Source organism: Haliotis cracherodii, unplaced genomic scaffold (assembly GCF_022045235.1).
Source record: "Haliotis cracherodii isolate W230 unplaced genomic scaffold, xgHalCrac1.p SCAF_5, whole genome shotgun sequence".
Taxonomy (NCBI): domain Eukaryota; kingdom Metazoa; phylum Mollusca; class Gastropoda; order Lepetellida; family Haliotidae; genus Haliotis; species Haliotis cracherodii.
In genome coordinates, this window is record NW_027266308.1 from 34,895,532 (window position 1) to 34,911,097 (window position 15,566).

The 15,566-nt window shown below is 41.3% G+C and overlaps 1 protein-coding gene across 4 annotated transcripts in view; it reads right to left on the reverse strand.

Annotated features, from left to right (window-relative positions):
* The window catches only part of LOC139443313 (cyclic nucleotide-gated channel alpha-3-like), a 70,470-nt gene that overhangs the window by 13,727 nt on the left and 41,177 nt on the right, over positions 1–15,566 (reverse strand). For 3 of the 4 annotated variants that reach the window (XM_071224291.1, XM_071224292.1, XM_071224294.1), the window contains 7 exons: positions 14,624–14,668; positions 13,208–13,289; positions 8,261–8,360; positions 6,155–6,219; positions 4,684–4,762; positions 3,094–3,212; positions 2,822–2,914 (listed from right to left, as the gene is read on the reverse strand). In XM_071224291.1, coding sequence (XP_071080392.1) covers positions 2,822–2,914; positions 3,094–3,212; positions 4,684–4,762; positions 6,155–6,219; positions 8,261–8,360; positions 13,208–13,289; positions 14,624–14,668 — 583 coding nt within the window. The remainder of the gene's footprint in view (positions 1–2,821; positions 2,915–3,093; positions 3,213–4,683; positions 4,763–6,154; positions 6,220–8,260; positions 8,361–13,207; positions 13,290–14,623; positions 14,669–15,566) is intronic. The other variant, XM_071224293.1, reaches the window with a different exon arrangement.

A 15,566-nucleotide genomic window follows, 5' to 3' on the forward strand; every position in this document is an offset into this window, starting at 1 on the left:
GGTGTATACACTAAACTAGCATCACAATGTTCACCTGTACTCTACGTCCTACCAAACACAGATAAACGGGTGTATACATTAAACTAGCATCACAATGTTCGCCTGAACCCTCTACCAAACACAGATGCACAGGTGTATACACTAAACTAGCATCACAATGTTCACCTGTACTCTAGGTCCTACCAAACACAGATACACGGGTGTATACACTAAACTAGCATTACAGTGTTCGCATGTAGCCTTGGTCCTACCAAACACAGATACACAGGTGTATACACTAACTAGCATCACAATGTTCACCTGTAGCCTTGGTCCTACCAAACACAGATGCACAGGTGTATACACTAAACTAGCATCACAATGTTCACTTGTACTCTAGGTCCTACCAAACACAGATAAACGGGTGTATACACTAAACTAGCATCACAATGTTCACCTGTATCCTAGGTCCTACCAAACACAGATACACGGGTGTATACACTAAACTAGCATCACAGTGTTCACCAGTATCCTAGGTCCTACCAAACACAGATACACGGGTGTATACACTAAACTAGCATCACAGTGTTCACCAGTATCCTAGGTCCTACCAAACACAGATACACGGGTGTATACACTAAACTAGCATCACAGTGTTCGCCTGTAGCCTTGGTCCTAGCAAACACAGATATACATGTATATCCACCTGAACAGAACCACATTCTAAGACCTGGTCTATGGTGAACAAGTCGTCGCGAAAATATCGCGTTGTCAGATTACAACAGCGTTAAGCTCCACCCGCTGATTCCAACCAGACATCACTACAACTATCAGAAGTTACAGCAATATGAAGGTCCCTATCTGTCAAAAGCATATGGGCTTCATTTGATTTAAGGCTTTGGGGTCACGTTTGGCCGCCCCAGTAGAAATACGCTTCCAGGATCTACTGGTCGTCTCTGTGCCATACGTTCTTGGTTCATGCTTTCAAAGAAACATTACAAAACAATATCTGTACCGCTGTCTCGTGTACAACACAACAGTCAAACCTCAGAACAAGCAGTCATATTTATTGTCTAAATCTGAACAACCAGTTTTATTAAATCATCATATCCTCGAAATGTGTTGCTAGACGCCATATATATAACGGATAAACTTCTCTACTCCATATTCCTGACAGGTTGAAGCATCACCTTTCATCACCTACTGACACACGGTGCGTTACGGAGGACACAAGAGAGCGGGCAATAGGGCAGCCGTCACCATGTTCACCGTGAAGATAACGGAACCATTGTGATTGTGGAACTAAGCTAACTGTGCGGATATCATAACTGACTCAAACCGTAACCGATACAGCATCGGAACACACATAATGTACACTGGGCTTCCGATTTATTGTTCAAATGTGGTTGTCGAAAAGTAGGAAGATGGATTAATCTGACTCGGCTGGCGCTTGCTGCTGGCATTGTGCTTTGTTACTTCCGCACGATGTACTGTTCTATACCGCTGTCATGTCTGTAAAAATGCACCATCCTTGTGTTGTATTTATTCCTGAACCTGATTCCTCCTTTGGAATAATCGATATTATTGGACTATAAAAACACACAACATACTAACTAGAAGTAAAGTACCCTCCTATAAATGCTGTTACTGAGAAATGTCTGCTTTATGATCTTTGCTCCCATATAACATGCCATTATCTTTCGTGTGTCGATCGTCAACGTGAGGCTGTGGTCGCATACACGTTCTAAAAATTGGCAAGAGAAAATTACGTGACTCTTAAAAGAACCAGCTTCAGTGGCCATTCTGGTAGTTCAGTTTTGATTTCTTACATTGCACTTTTAACATAACCTCTCTGCAATTTGGGATAGGGATTAAATTGACCATAAGGTGTTTCATGCAGTAAGGATCCTATTGAATTCTTAGAGATGAACTGGAACCCCGTTTTTTTAAGTGGAACCTGTATTGTTTGTTGTAAAAACTCAAAACATATCAAACATCAGACCCTTTGTAGCTGCAAGAAATCTATAGCGTTCGCATGGCTCATCCCCGGGGTCGTACCAGATACATATAGTGTTGGTCGTACCACTTGGCGCTACCCATATCCTTCATCATTGTAACCATGCTCCAGACTTTAGCGTGCACATCGACTTTAGGGGCAGTAAGGTAGCTCAGTGATAGACGCGATCGCTTGTCCCGCCGAAGGCAGGATTTTGATTCTCCATATGGGTACAATGTATGAAGACCCTATTGCTGATATTGCTGAATATTGCTTAAGTTTCGTAACACAATATTCAAAACTCACTCAATTACTACTCTTCACGTTTGTCCAGTATTTTAATTAGATTACCTCCGATCAAACCTTTCCGAAACGTGTGTCCAAACCATTGAATGTTGGGGAGTATATAACCCAGGTTTCAATGTCGGCAAATGTCAATGAATAAAATGTAAAGAATTAAAACACGACGTTGGTACCTTGCGTCTATTTAATAGATTATCTTACCCATATATAGCGGAATATCTAAGGTTGGTTGGTTCGTTTGTTGTTTTACGCCGCACTTAGCAATATTCCAGCTATATGGCGGCGGTCTGTAAATAATCGAGTCTGGACCAGACAATCCAGTGATTAATATCATGAGCACGCAATGGGGATCGATGACATGTATCAACCAAATCAGCGAGCCTGACCGCCCGATCCCGTTAGTCGCCTTTTACGACAAGCATAGTCACCTTTTACGGCAAGCATGGGTTGCTGAAGACCTATTCTACCCCGGAATCTTCACGGGTCGGAATATCTAAGGGTTCATTTGGAATATCAATGTATAAGCATGAGCTCGGGACCAACCTGTTCCACGTATAGTCCGCCCATTTCTTCACCCGATCCTGAAGATGCTCGGGGACATGCCGGTGCTGCATATAGAACTTTATCTGGTCCATTCTGTTCATGGGGAGGTAAAGCGGATGACACAGGTGGGTAAAACAAACGTTTCATATCAGCTATATTAAAACATGATGTTCACCTTTGTTGGCCTTATCAAATCTTGTTCAACGTCATCGAATGGTATACTAGTAATATTGCATTTTAGTAATATGACTAGACACTGCTGTCCCACATACCGTGCCTGGAAATCCTGTCTTGCAGCGTGGATGTTGCTGATGACGTCACCGACGTTCCCAACAACGGCGGCGAAAACGAAAACGCCAATGAGGAACGTCAAGCCAGTGAAGACATATTCCTGGTACAAGGTTGAGAAAGGCACAGTTAGTATCCGCCTAAAAACAACCCAATCTCCCCCCCTTAACTCGAAGTCGAGTGAACCAAGAGACAATGAGAGGTTAGAGATGGGAGTGAAACGAAAACCTATGAGGGATTGCAACGGGAGAACACACAGCGTGTAGATTCTTGACGAAGAGGTTACACTTGTCTGATCATTTATCCTTTGAAATCTCCTCCTACTCTGCATCCAAAGCTAATACCAAACTAAAGGCAACTTTATGGACGAGGTCCATGTATTATATTTAAATAAATTATGACCTCATTTGCAAATACAACCTCATTATACTGCGTTATGGGTAAACACAACTCTTTAATGAATTCGCGCATCATAACTGGTTGTATGAGTTGGATACATCAGACAAAAAGGAATTTGTATTTTCAAGAAAACATGTTTTGCCATTTCATTAAAACTTTTCATTCGCCCACTTAAATTTGACTTTTTCTTTGACTTCACACCTGACAAAAAGACCCGATTCCATTTATTCTTCCCATTCAATCTGACTGACAACGGCAACAGGTTCCTGAGAATGTCCATGCTGGTGTGTGTCTGAGACGCGAGAACCGGAAGTGATGCCGCGGTCTTCCCGACTGTCAAAGCTTGTGAAAGTATGCTCCGATGACAGGTTTGAATGTACTTTAAGGGAATCCCCTCGGGGCCCGTGTCAAGATTTTATAAATTCTTCATGTTATTTCCGGTACATAGGGACGTTTGATCCCCCCCGGCACTGTACGCCAGGAAATACATTCTTAGAATCTGTCCCAGAAAAAGATTGTCCTTCACTGGAGAGAAACCATTTACTTTTGCAGACATTCAGTGCCCGATTTCCACACTAACACAGCTGGCTCGAATCGAGCAACTTCATACAATGCTAACAACTGCGTCACAAGGACGGAGATTATTCTTTATTCAAAAATTAATTTCCTGTTCGCTTTCCATCTCGAGTGGGATTCACGTCACAGACGGACTGAACATACACAAACATAGAGCGCATTCAAAATGTTCAAGTTACCTACTTAATTATTGCTGCTAGCTAATGTTTAAGCTACTACCTCCTTTGGGACATCACCCTTGTAACAGCAGGTACTCTAACATAGTCAGTTGCAAATGTTGACCAATATCCAACCGTTACTGCGGGTATTGAATGAAGTAAAGTTTAACGAGATAAAACAGTTTGTTTCATATTATATGAAAGGTTTCCAAAATCGGACAATTTCGTTGGGAACGCCACTCTTCATATTTACGAAGTCTCGGTAAGTCAAAGTTTCGGTAAATATGGGCCATTATTCACGTTGTCGAATTCCGTGTGCATTTCTGATGATACGTAGCCACGATTCGTTAATCCAGGATTTTATACTGCACTGTCCGGATTAAAGATATGCAAGTTGACTGTTAATAGTAGACAGTCATAATAGACGGTAGACAAACCTACCAGGTCAGTGATAGGCGAGGGTCTCTCCCCAATTGTGGTCAGTGTCATGGTTGACCAGTACGTACACCGGATGTACTTCCTGGAAACAGAGAAGGAATCTTCATGGATGGTATGGACACATGGTGGTATGTTATACCATAGGACAATGTATCATAAAGGCTCTATTCGACAGTAGGATTTGCATAATTTGAGAAATGAGCAAATTCTTAGAATTTGTTAGGATGTTTGTTTCTTTGTTGTTTAACGTCACACTCAAGATTCCAGCTGTATGACGGCGGTTTGTAAATAATCGAGTCTGGACCAGATAATCCAGTGATTGACATCATGAGCATCGATCCACGCAATTGGGATACGATGACATGCATCAACCAATTCAGCGAGCCTGACCACCTGATCCCGTTAGTCGCCTTTTACTGCAAGCATGGGTTGCTGAAGACCTAGTCTACCCCGGATCTTCGAGGGTCTGTTGTAGTAGTGACTGGCCCATCAAAACCCGAGATGTGGTCAAGACAGCATATATGGTATGAACTATTGTAACTTGTTTGATAAAGCATTCCCTCTCCTTTTTAAGGCAAGCATGGGTTGCTGAAGAAGCATTTTCCTATTAATATGAACAGGAACAGGTCTTTCATTCAAACTAAATTTCAGAGAACATGTATATTCATCTTGAGTCACTTGCTGATAGTAGCTCGATTTTCTCAAAACACAACCCTTTTCTCTAATTTTAGACATGCTCATCTATTTCGTCAACGCCAGAAATCCCAAACTTGCAAGTGTAAGAGAGAAAAAAGTCATCTGCGAGTCACTGAACATGTCTTTCATTTCAATGTTTCAAATTTTTCTGTTACTTCAAATTTGACATTTCCATTTCCAGGACCTCTCCAACCTACCTCGTCCTTGCCAGATCTAGTGCCATGTTAAACCCATCGGAAACCAGAGCCTTGACATTTTTTTATATAAAAAATAGGAAGCTCTCTCATACCACCTACGGATGAATTAAACCTTCACTCAAAGCAACAAATCAAAACATTTTGCCATGAGACCGTCAGCCCAGTGGTCTATAGACATAATGACATGTAGGTGCAAATAGATGTGTTCTGCAAGCATGGGTTTTACCAGTGCAACAACAGACCAATAATGATGGTTGTTAATTCGACAATCTGTATAACTGTGGTCGTAAAAGAAGCAAAGTAGAGTCTTGATCCCAAACGGACCCGAGTCTACGACTATTAGCAGATATACATCAAAGTGTAGGATCTACATCGGCTGCAGAGACATGATAACCTTCAGCATCGCGGCCCTTAAATGCAGATTCTAATTCCGTCTAGGATCTCCAGCGTAGTCGGACGATGAGAATTACACCAGCATGATCCGGCTACTGTTCAGGATTTCGACATTAGTATACAGAAGTAAGACTTCAAATGGTAGCAGTTCATTAAGACAGATCGATGACTATAGTGAAGGAACTGACCGTGCGAGGGCGCTGTATTCCTCGCCGTCGGGGTACACCCAGTCGTTGCTGCCCAGACCTTCATACTAGAAGAGGATCATTGGTATAAATAGGTTTGACTACCTTCGTTCTGGATATAATAAGAATATAATTTGACAAGGATATATCATGCAGTTTCAATGATATATATCGTGCATTTTCAAAGATAAATCTAATAGATTCAAGAACATATTGCCTACAGTTCCCGGGACATGTCGTACACAGATTCAGTGATATAGTACGTGTAGTTTCAAAGATATGTGTAACAGATTCAAGAACATATTGCCTACAGTTCCTGGGATATGTCACACCCAGATTCAATGATATATTATGTGCAGTTTCAAAGATATATATATGACAGATTCAAGAACATATTGCCTACAGTTCCCGGGATATGTCGTACACAGATTCAGTGATATAGTACGTGTAGTTTCAAAGATATGTGTAACAGATTCAAGAACATATTGCCTACAGTTCCCGGGATATGTCGTGCACAAATTCAATGATATATTACGTTCTGTTTTCAAACCACAACGATTGAGTTGAAAGGATACATCGATTCACTAAAGTACCTTATACAGTTATTTGTTGTATCAAATATGTCGTATGAAGGACAAGATAAGATAAGAGACCGTTTGGGAGCAAGGTAGCTGCACAATTAAAACATATTTAGAAATTGTAATGAAAGATATTAGATATTTTCATATGAATGAGAACTAACCTTTGCTTTTTGCAACAATTGCTTGTTTGCATGAAACCCTGAGGGCATAAGTAAGGATAAAATGTGTCAAACAGGCTGATTTTAGGGGTTTTCATGAAGCGTTTTCTAACATTCAACCATCAGCAAGTATTGACCCCAGCTGATTTTCTAGGAGATGTATGCATAAAATAGTACAAACATACAGTAAAAAGAACATCTTGGGTCACAGACTTACTCATAGTTAGATCTTCAAACGTAGTAATACTTAGATTTTCATTTGAAGTTCTAAATATCTGCCTTTTTCACACATTGTATCCCAAAGTGTGAATTTGACCATGTCTGAAGTCCAAAACTTGCAAGAGTAAGAGCGAGAAAAGGTTAATGGTCTGCCTAAGTTTTCGTTCCAATATTCAAGGATTTTCAAAACTTTAAAATTTGATATTTCAAGTAGGCCTGAAAAAGGCCCTATTCTATCGCCTCCTTTTCAAGTTACGTCTTTGACTCATTCACCAGCATTTCTGAGAGACATACAGCACGATACATACACCACAGTTTAAAATAAATGCATTATAGTATACAGTTTCAGTTATATGTTGTGTAGAGTTTCCAGAATATATTTTACAAAGTATCGGGAATTCGAGCATAAATATACTTACTTAAACCTAAAAATCTATAGTAATTGAAGCAACGTGTTTATCATTTTAGAAAATTTTCTGTTAGTTTGCATTTTGAACATACACATGCTTCTAGTAAATGATACTAGTCTTATACGTAACCGGAATCTTATGATGTGGCATCGTTGCCCACAACCAAAGCCACCGTAGAGTACGAATGTCGTCCCGATGATCGGTTGGTTAAGATAAAATGATAAGCGTCTGATTAACTTAAGATAATAGAGCCCTTCTTGTATGTATTCCGGATGCCAGTACTGTTAACTCTGTGTTCCTGAGACCGCCTCTAACCAGTAGCAACATCTGCAGGGCATTGAACACAGTGTTTATACCGACCAGTCCACATCACTCACATACAAACAACGTCTCGCCCTTGATCTGCTCGTTGTACAAACAATGTCTGGGCTCCTATTTGCAGAATCTTCAAACGTAGTCCCCGCGACTAAGGATTCCGCCGTGACGCCGAATGAAGTCAACTTAGATTAACTAGAGTGACATAAACACGGAAGCACTTTGGTTTCTTTGACTTGTCGTGTATTGATCCCATCAAGATGTCTATTACAGGGTAATGAATAGGGCAGTTCTTCTAAAAGTGAAGCTTATGTGGACAGCGGATGACACGACACATGTAAAACACCACAAAGAGACTATGAAAGAGGACTGGCGACACAGTTGCCAGTTTTCAGGAAAGAGTGAGGGATGGGAACAGTGACCTACCTCTGACGCCATGTAGTAGATACATCCGATCCAATGGATGACCATCCACAGGTGGACAGAGAGCTTGAAGGCCCGGAGTAGATTGGGGTTGCTGGTGTGGCTGAAACAATGGACATGTCACAACGCTGCTAAACGAGAAGATCCGGGTTAGAATAGGTCTTCAGCAACCCATGCTTGCCGTAAAAGGCGACTATGCTGGTCGTGAGAGTCGACTAACGGGATCGGGTGGTCAGGCTCGCTGACTTGGATGATGCATGTCATCGTTTCCCAATTGCGTAGATTGATTCTCATGATATCAATTACTGGTTGGTCCATATTAGATTAATTTACAGATCGTCATCACATAGCTGGAATATTGCTGAGTGATGCGGCGTTAAACAACATTAAAAAAAACCTATCACCAAACATAACGCAACTTTGAACAATGTTGCAGTTATCTCCTGACGTGCCAGCATTATGTTGGTGGAAAATCTAGATTGAAGCATTTTGTAAGCGTTTACTAAATGGTGAACGGATATTGTACCGATTAATCAAGGTATTCAAACCCACGATCATCAGATGGTGCACGATTATGAAAGGAAACTTTGCAGGGGTAGCATTCGGTCGTCTTGCCCCCTCGCAAACCCCACCAAGTCTTACAACTTAATTCTTAACACAATGATTCTTGAGTATTGTATATGGCGGTTCTTCTAAAATGAACCTTATGTGGATAGCGGAATACGGATGTCTTTGCTGTTGAATACACATTCACATGAAGGAACACTAACCTCAAAGCTGTTTACATCTTATTTTCCGTCCTATTAGTAAATTACAACCTGCACCCAAGAACCAGTTACAATGATATATTTACAAAATGTGAAGCATGTCCTGAAAGGTCCATTTGAAGTAGTTTGTTGTAAAGCATTACAAGTCTCTCGACAACATTTGTCAACCAACAACTGCGAGTCTTTGTACCATCTACGTTATAGTTGTTTCTACTTGAAAACAATCACTTGAGTACACACTTGTTTCGAATATATATTGTACTTTAATCACCAAAGACATGACGATTCTTCAAAAGAATACATCTCGTGAGCTATTCAGCGAATGTCGGTAGCATAAGACAGTTTCGCGATCCTCCTTGTTTAGAACTACTATATATGCATCAGCCAATCTCGCGGGAAATGTGTCCAGTAAGAGGGATAATGAAGTAATTGGAACCTATTTAACAAACAAGAAGAGCTCAGAGACAAATGGCTCTAACTTCAGATAAGACCTGGATTAACCTATCTCTCCTCGGGTTTTAGTGGCGTATTATCTTCCTAGCTTGACACTTCAACAGTTTCCAACGTCCTTTATCATGCTAAGTGTTTAATATGCAGCCTTTTGATTCAATTCTGCTCTTGTTGCACGATCAAAAGTCAGGGCAGTTTAACGGCAAGGCCGGTGAGTGATCGAGGTTCGTATCGCAAGATGAAGCCTAACTGTAGCTGGCTGTCCGATCGATGGCCGCGCTGACTGGCAGCTTACAAAGGTAACATTCGGCATCTATGTAGGTAATTACGATTCACTCGGAAACACCATCTGTTTAAGTAATACTTGTAATGCTTCTTATAGTGGCAGATAATCCGACAGGAGGCTTCGTAAATCAGACACCGATGAAATTAATTTTCCATTGGAAATCATTCTGACGGAACACTGTCAGAAAACCTATTGAGGTGTGGGGAAATGATGGACGCGTGGTATGATGGCTTCATATGGCAACACATACCACTCACACAGACAATATTCAGATAACTGTATTGAAAGTATAAACTTCTCAATTCTGACAACCGTATCCGGAACCTCTCTATCAACTGAGTAGTATAATAATATCCAGTGCCGGGATTCGGTTTCATCCGTGGAGCTGTGATTCACCTGCTTCCGCGTTTGTTGATCCGTAATTCAGGTGCTTCCGTGTTCGTACAGCTAGAGTCCGTGTTTTTTTAGCTGTGATTCAGTTTCATCCGTGTTTGTTGAGTGAGTGAGTGAGTGAGTTGGGTTTAACGCCGCTTTTAACAGTATTCCAGTTATATCACGGCGTGTCAGCTTAATGTGGGAGGAAAGCCCGAAGTGATGCAGGTCTTAGACGTTTACCACTTTGGTGAAACCCACGAACACGGGTATGGTGCTGACAAACCTAGAAACATAATCGGGGTGAACCGGGATTCGAACCCACAATCATAGGTTTCTGGCGTGCCCAAGGGACGCAACTCTGCACAGCGAATCGCGGCGCCTTAAACGACTGGGCCACCCGTGCCCCCGTGTTTGTTGAGCCATGATTCAGTTTCATCCGCGTTTGTTGAGTCGTGATTCAGTTTCATCTGTGTTTGTGGAGCCGTGATTCAGTTTCATTCGCGTTTGTGGAGTCGTGATTCAGTTTCATCCGTGTTTGCGGAGCCGTGATTCAGTTTCATCCGTGTTTGTGGGGTCGTGATTCAGTTTCATCCGTGTTTTTGGGGCCGTGATTCAATTTTTTATTCGTGTTTGTTGATCCGTAATTCAGGTGCTTCCGTGTTCGTGGAGCCGTGATTCAGTTTCATCCGTGTTTGTGGAGTCGTGATTCAGCTGTTACCGTGGTGATTCAGGCGAGTACGTGATCGTGGAGCCGTGATTTAGGTACGTGATTCTGGAACGTCCGTGTTCTAGGGAGCGTGTTTCCGATAGGCGCTTGATAGTTTAGCCGTTATTCCTTGTGTCCAGTAAATGTTCAACCGCGATTTCGTTTCCGCCGTCTTTGTGGAGCCACGAGCAATGCGCATCAGTGTTTTTGGAGCCGTGAATCCGGAACGTCCGTGTTTGCGGAGCCGTCATACCAGCACACCCGTGATTGTTAGGCCGTGAGTTAAACACCTGATGTCATCACTCTAATTTTAGCAGGAATTTCTTATGAATATGGAAAGGGTTTTGGCGCTCTTTTTTAAGGGTATCCGTGTTAGTAGGGCATTGATTCCGGTATACACGTGTTTGTTAAGCGTTATTTATTCATATATCCAGTCGTGACTGAAGCATATACGTGTTTACAGAGTCGTGATTCCGGTGCACCTATGCGTGTGAAGCCTTGATTGAAGTATATCCGTGTTTACGGAGTCGTTATACCGCACACCTATGTATGTGAAGCCGTGATTGAAGCATATCCGTGTTTACAGTGTCGTGATTCCGGTGCACCTATGTGTGTGAGGCCGTGACTGAAGTATATCCGTGTTTACGGAGGCGTGACACTGTACACCTATGTGTGTGAGGCCGTGATTGAAGTATAACCGTTGTTACGGAGGCGTGATACTGTACACCTATGAGTGTGAGGCCGTGATTGAAGTATATCCGTGGTGACGGAGTCGTGATACTGTACACCTATGTGTGTGAGGCCGTGATTGAAGTATAACCGTGGTTACGGAGGCGTGACACTGTACATCTATGTATGTGAGGCCGTGATTGAATTATATCCGTGGTTACGGAGTCATGATACTGTACACCTATGTGTGTGAGGCCGTGATTGAAGTATAACCGTGGTTACGGAGGCGTGATACTGTACATCTATGTATGTGAGGCCGTGATTGAAGTATATCCGTGGTTACGGAGTCATGATACTGTACACCTATGTGTGTGAGGCCGTGATTGAAGTATAACCGTGGTTACGGAGGCGTGATACTGTACACCTATGTGTGTGAGGCCGTGATTGAAGTATAACCGTGGTTACGGAGGCGTGACACTGTACACCTATGTATGTGAGGCCGTGATTGAAGTATATCCGTGGTTACGGAGTCATGATACTGTACACCTATGTGTGTGAGGCCGTGATTGAAGTATAACCGTGGTTACGGAGGCGTGATACTGTACATCTATGTGTGTGAGGCCGTGATTGAAGTATAACCGTGGTTACGGAGTCGTGATACTGTACATCTATGAGTATGAAGCCGTGATTGAAGTGTATCCGTGTCAGTGGAATTGGATGCATGCTGATGTCATGCCAGTGTTTGGGAAAGCCTTGAATCCTTTACTTTCGTTTTTTCCAACCATGGGTTTGGTATATCCCCCGTTTGTGGGGCTACATCCCTGTTTGGAAAGGGTTTATCGTGGTTACATTTGTACCAGCAGTATTATTCTTGTCGTCATCACTCACTCACATCATGTATTCCCGGGGTATCGCTACGATTTTGTTGAATCTTTATTGCAAGTAACGTTACACACGAAATTGTAACGCACAAAAGTGACACACAAGGTATTTACAACACTGCTCCCATATTCATCAAACTGTTTGATCCAAAGTCTCCATATATAACTAGTGTTATGGTCGACAATGGAAGTCTGCAAATTGACGCCCAAAACGTCATTTCTGAAGAACTGTCACGCGAACACATTACAATCCCCCGATACCGGAACGTGGTGCGGACAGAGACTGTGAGTTAAACCTATAAATCTCCTCCTGAAATTCTGGGTAATGAGTTTGAAAAAGCACACCTCATGCCATCTTGCCTGTGCTTTGATGCACAACAGCAGAAGTCCAGCTTAGCTCGATGTCCGAGTCTGGTCACGTTTTGTTGCTGATGTGAATCATCATTACCCACTTGCAGATGAAGTACTGGGAGCACGTGCTGAGATATAGGCGTTTACGGATTACAATAAGCCAACTAGCGGGGGATCAGGGCACAATGTCCTTGTACAAAATATATAAAAAAACACATTCTAGGGAACAAAATCAGTTAAATCCCTATTGCAAATCACATTGCTATCGATTCTATGCTTTTCGAAACGCGATTAAGAAATACCATTGTTATGTTAATAGAATGTCTTTATCGAAAAGGACATCTGCATACAGTGAAACGTCACAGACAAATGTCCCTAAGAAATCTGCCAGAAAGCACACTCCTTTATTGTTTTTAACTCGGGAATAATGCATGGCTTGATGAAGTTATGTAGCTGATGCCTTACCTGTCCGTTGCTTGGAAGAAGTTGGCAAGCGTGTGGTACTTGAGCAGGCGAGCTATCCTCATGATAGGGGCAGCCATGTGAGCTACAGTCAAAAACACAGTGTAGGGAATTACTAGTACTCAGAGACCACCAATCAACTTCCAGTATTTTGGGTTGTTTACCGCTTCTTTCGCGTTGCAAAAGAGAAATGATTCTTTCAATTTTTTGTCCTACATGTTGGTCAAATTAGGGAGAGAAGTAAGTCTTTGACCCTTTCTTTTTCCCAAAACATATTCCAAATTCTGTAAATTTATTTCAATCGACTGAATCTTTTCAGAAATCACTTATATAATGTTTTTGATGTATAGTTTTATTTCAAACATGATACAAGTAAAGAATGTATAAAATAGAGCCCTAAGGGTTAAAGCACTTTAAAACTTATCATAATTTGTCCATGGACCCCCGTGTTTATAAGTACAACTGTAGCCTAGTTCTTTCAAATCTGAAGTTGACCATATATTAAATTTTCAAATTAGTCAAATCTACCAAATGACTACATAATCTATATTTGTTACGACTCGTAAAAATAATTGGAAATGAAGGCTAAAATAGAACGAGAATTACGTTAGAAAGTCGAACTTGTGTATTATCTCTCTACGCTCCCGTTGCTGCAACCGTATGGCGTTTAGTTTCTGCACAATTCGTCAACCATTCGCGAAGCCATTATGAGATGACTCGGGGCTAATATCTGATTTATTCTATCAGGTAACTACAATAGATACTTTAATACTTGAGTTTGGATAGCACGAACAACACGAGTAATCCACATCCATCGGATGCTGAAGAGGGGCCGCAGGCGCTGGACAATTACGTTCTGCCAGAATATCAGGCTAATTGTGCTGAATCGGCACTTTATAGTACAGTAAACTACGGTTAAATCGAACACGCTTATAACGACCTAACGGATATAACGAACCAACTTTTCAGTTCCGACTAAATGCTGTAGTTATGCTGTATATATGGTTATAACGAATTACGGTTATAACGAACTTAAATTAGTAGTCCCTTTGAGTTCGTTATAACCGTAGTTTACTGTAGTTGTTGGAAAGGTTTAAAACCAGTCGATTTTTATCTCGTTTCTTGTTAGCAGTCCGCACACCCCGTGTTACCCTTCACGGAATTGGTTTGGATAAGTCGAAGTCTGAATCGTTTAAATAGGGGTATACCGATCACCATGGTAAGTAAGAAAGGGATGGGTTTCTTAGACAAGCGACAGTTGCGAGAACACATTTAGTTGTCATATACGACTGTTAGAACAGAGTGAAAATTAAAATGAAATACCTCTGTTAGATAAAGACGTTATGTAAAAATATAGGTTTGTGACGTAGCACAGAGAAGTAAAAATGAAAAAAAAAATGTCAAAGAGAGAGAACTCACTGGCATCGTGAAATATGACGTTAAAGGGTAGAAGCTGAAGAACACCTGCAAGAGAAGGATATGTCATCACGTGACTTCTCTATGTATTGAACAGATGTAACGCGTACAAACTGGTGAATATGTTTAAATTAACTGATTATATTTTTTAAAGGGTAACAACATTATCCGAGACTTTGACGCGATACTGGTTGAATGTTATCAGATTCGATTAGTGTTTGGCTGCAATAACATGTTCAATGTACAGAAGTCTCGTGTCAGTGAAACCAGGTAAAACTCCTTGTCCCTTGAGGACCCACCTATTCTAAGTTTAAGTCAGACATTCTCAGTGTTATGAATTGAAGTATTTGAAGCATTTGATGGTAAATTAAATGAAAAGTGTTACCCCTCAGTAAGTGAGTGAGAGAGATGTTTTACGCCGCTTGGCATTGTTCCCTTCACATCATGACGGGGGACACCAGAAATGTGATTCACCCATTGTAGCCATTCGGGGAATCGAACCTGGCTCCTCAGCGTAACGTGCGAACGTTTTAGTGAGCAGGCTACCCTACCGACCCTACTTCAAAAGCAGTAAATATGCATTTTGTATTTTATACATTCGACACAACTGATGTTGATTGTCTGACTTGAGCTTGAATAGTTATCATCATGCACACATGCTGTAGGTAAACAGAGGTAAATAATTAGATATAGTAACTCTTAGCATAAGCGTCTTTTGTGTCCCTATCAAAGGACATCGGTAGTATTGACATTATCAGCATATCTAATGATGGACATTATTAATAATTAACATTAACGGTGCCATTAGTATTACGTTCAAGCTGTTATGTTTCCCTCTGTCAGACACATATCATGCATTACAGTATAATTCTTGGACAGCATTAATATATACTCCTAAAGATCAGCATGTTAATCATTTTAATGGTGCAGTGATACATTGACATTT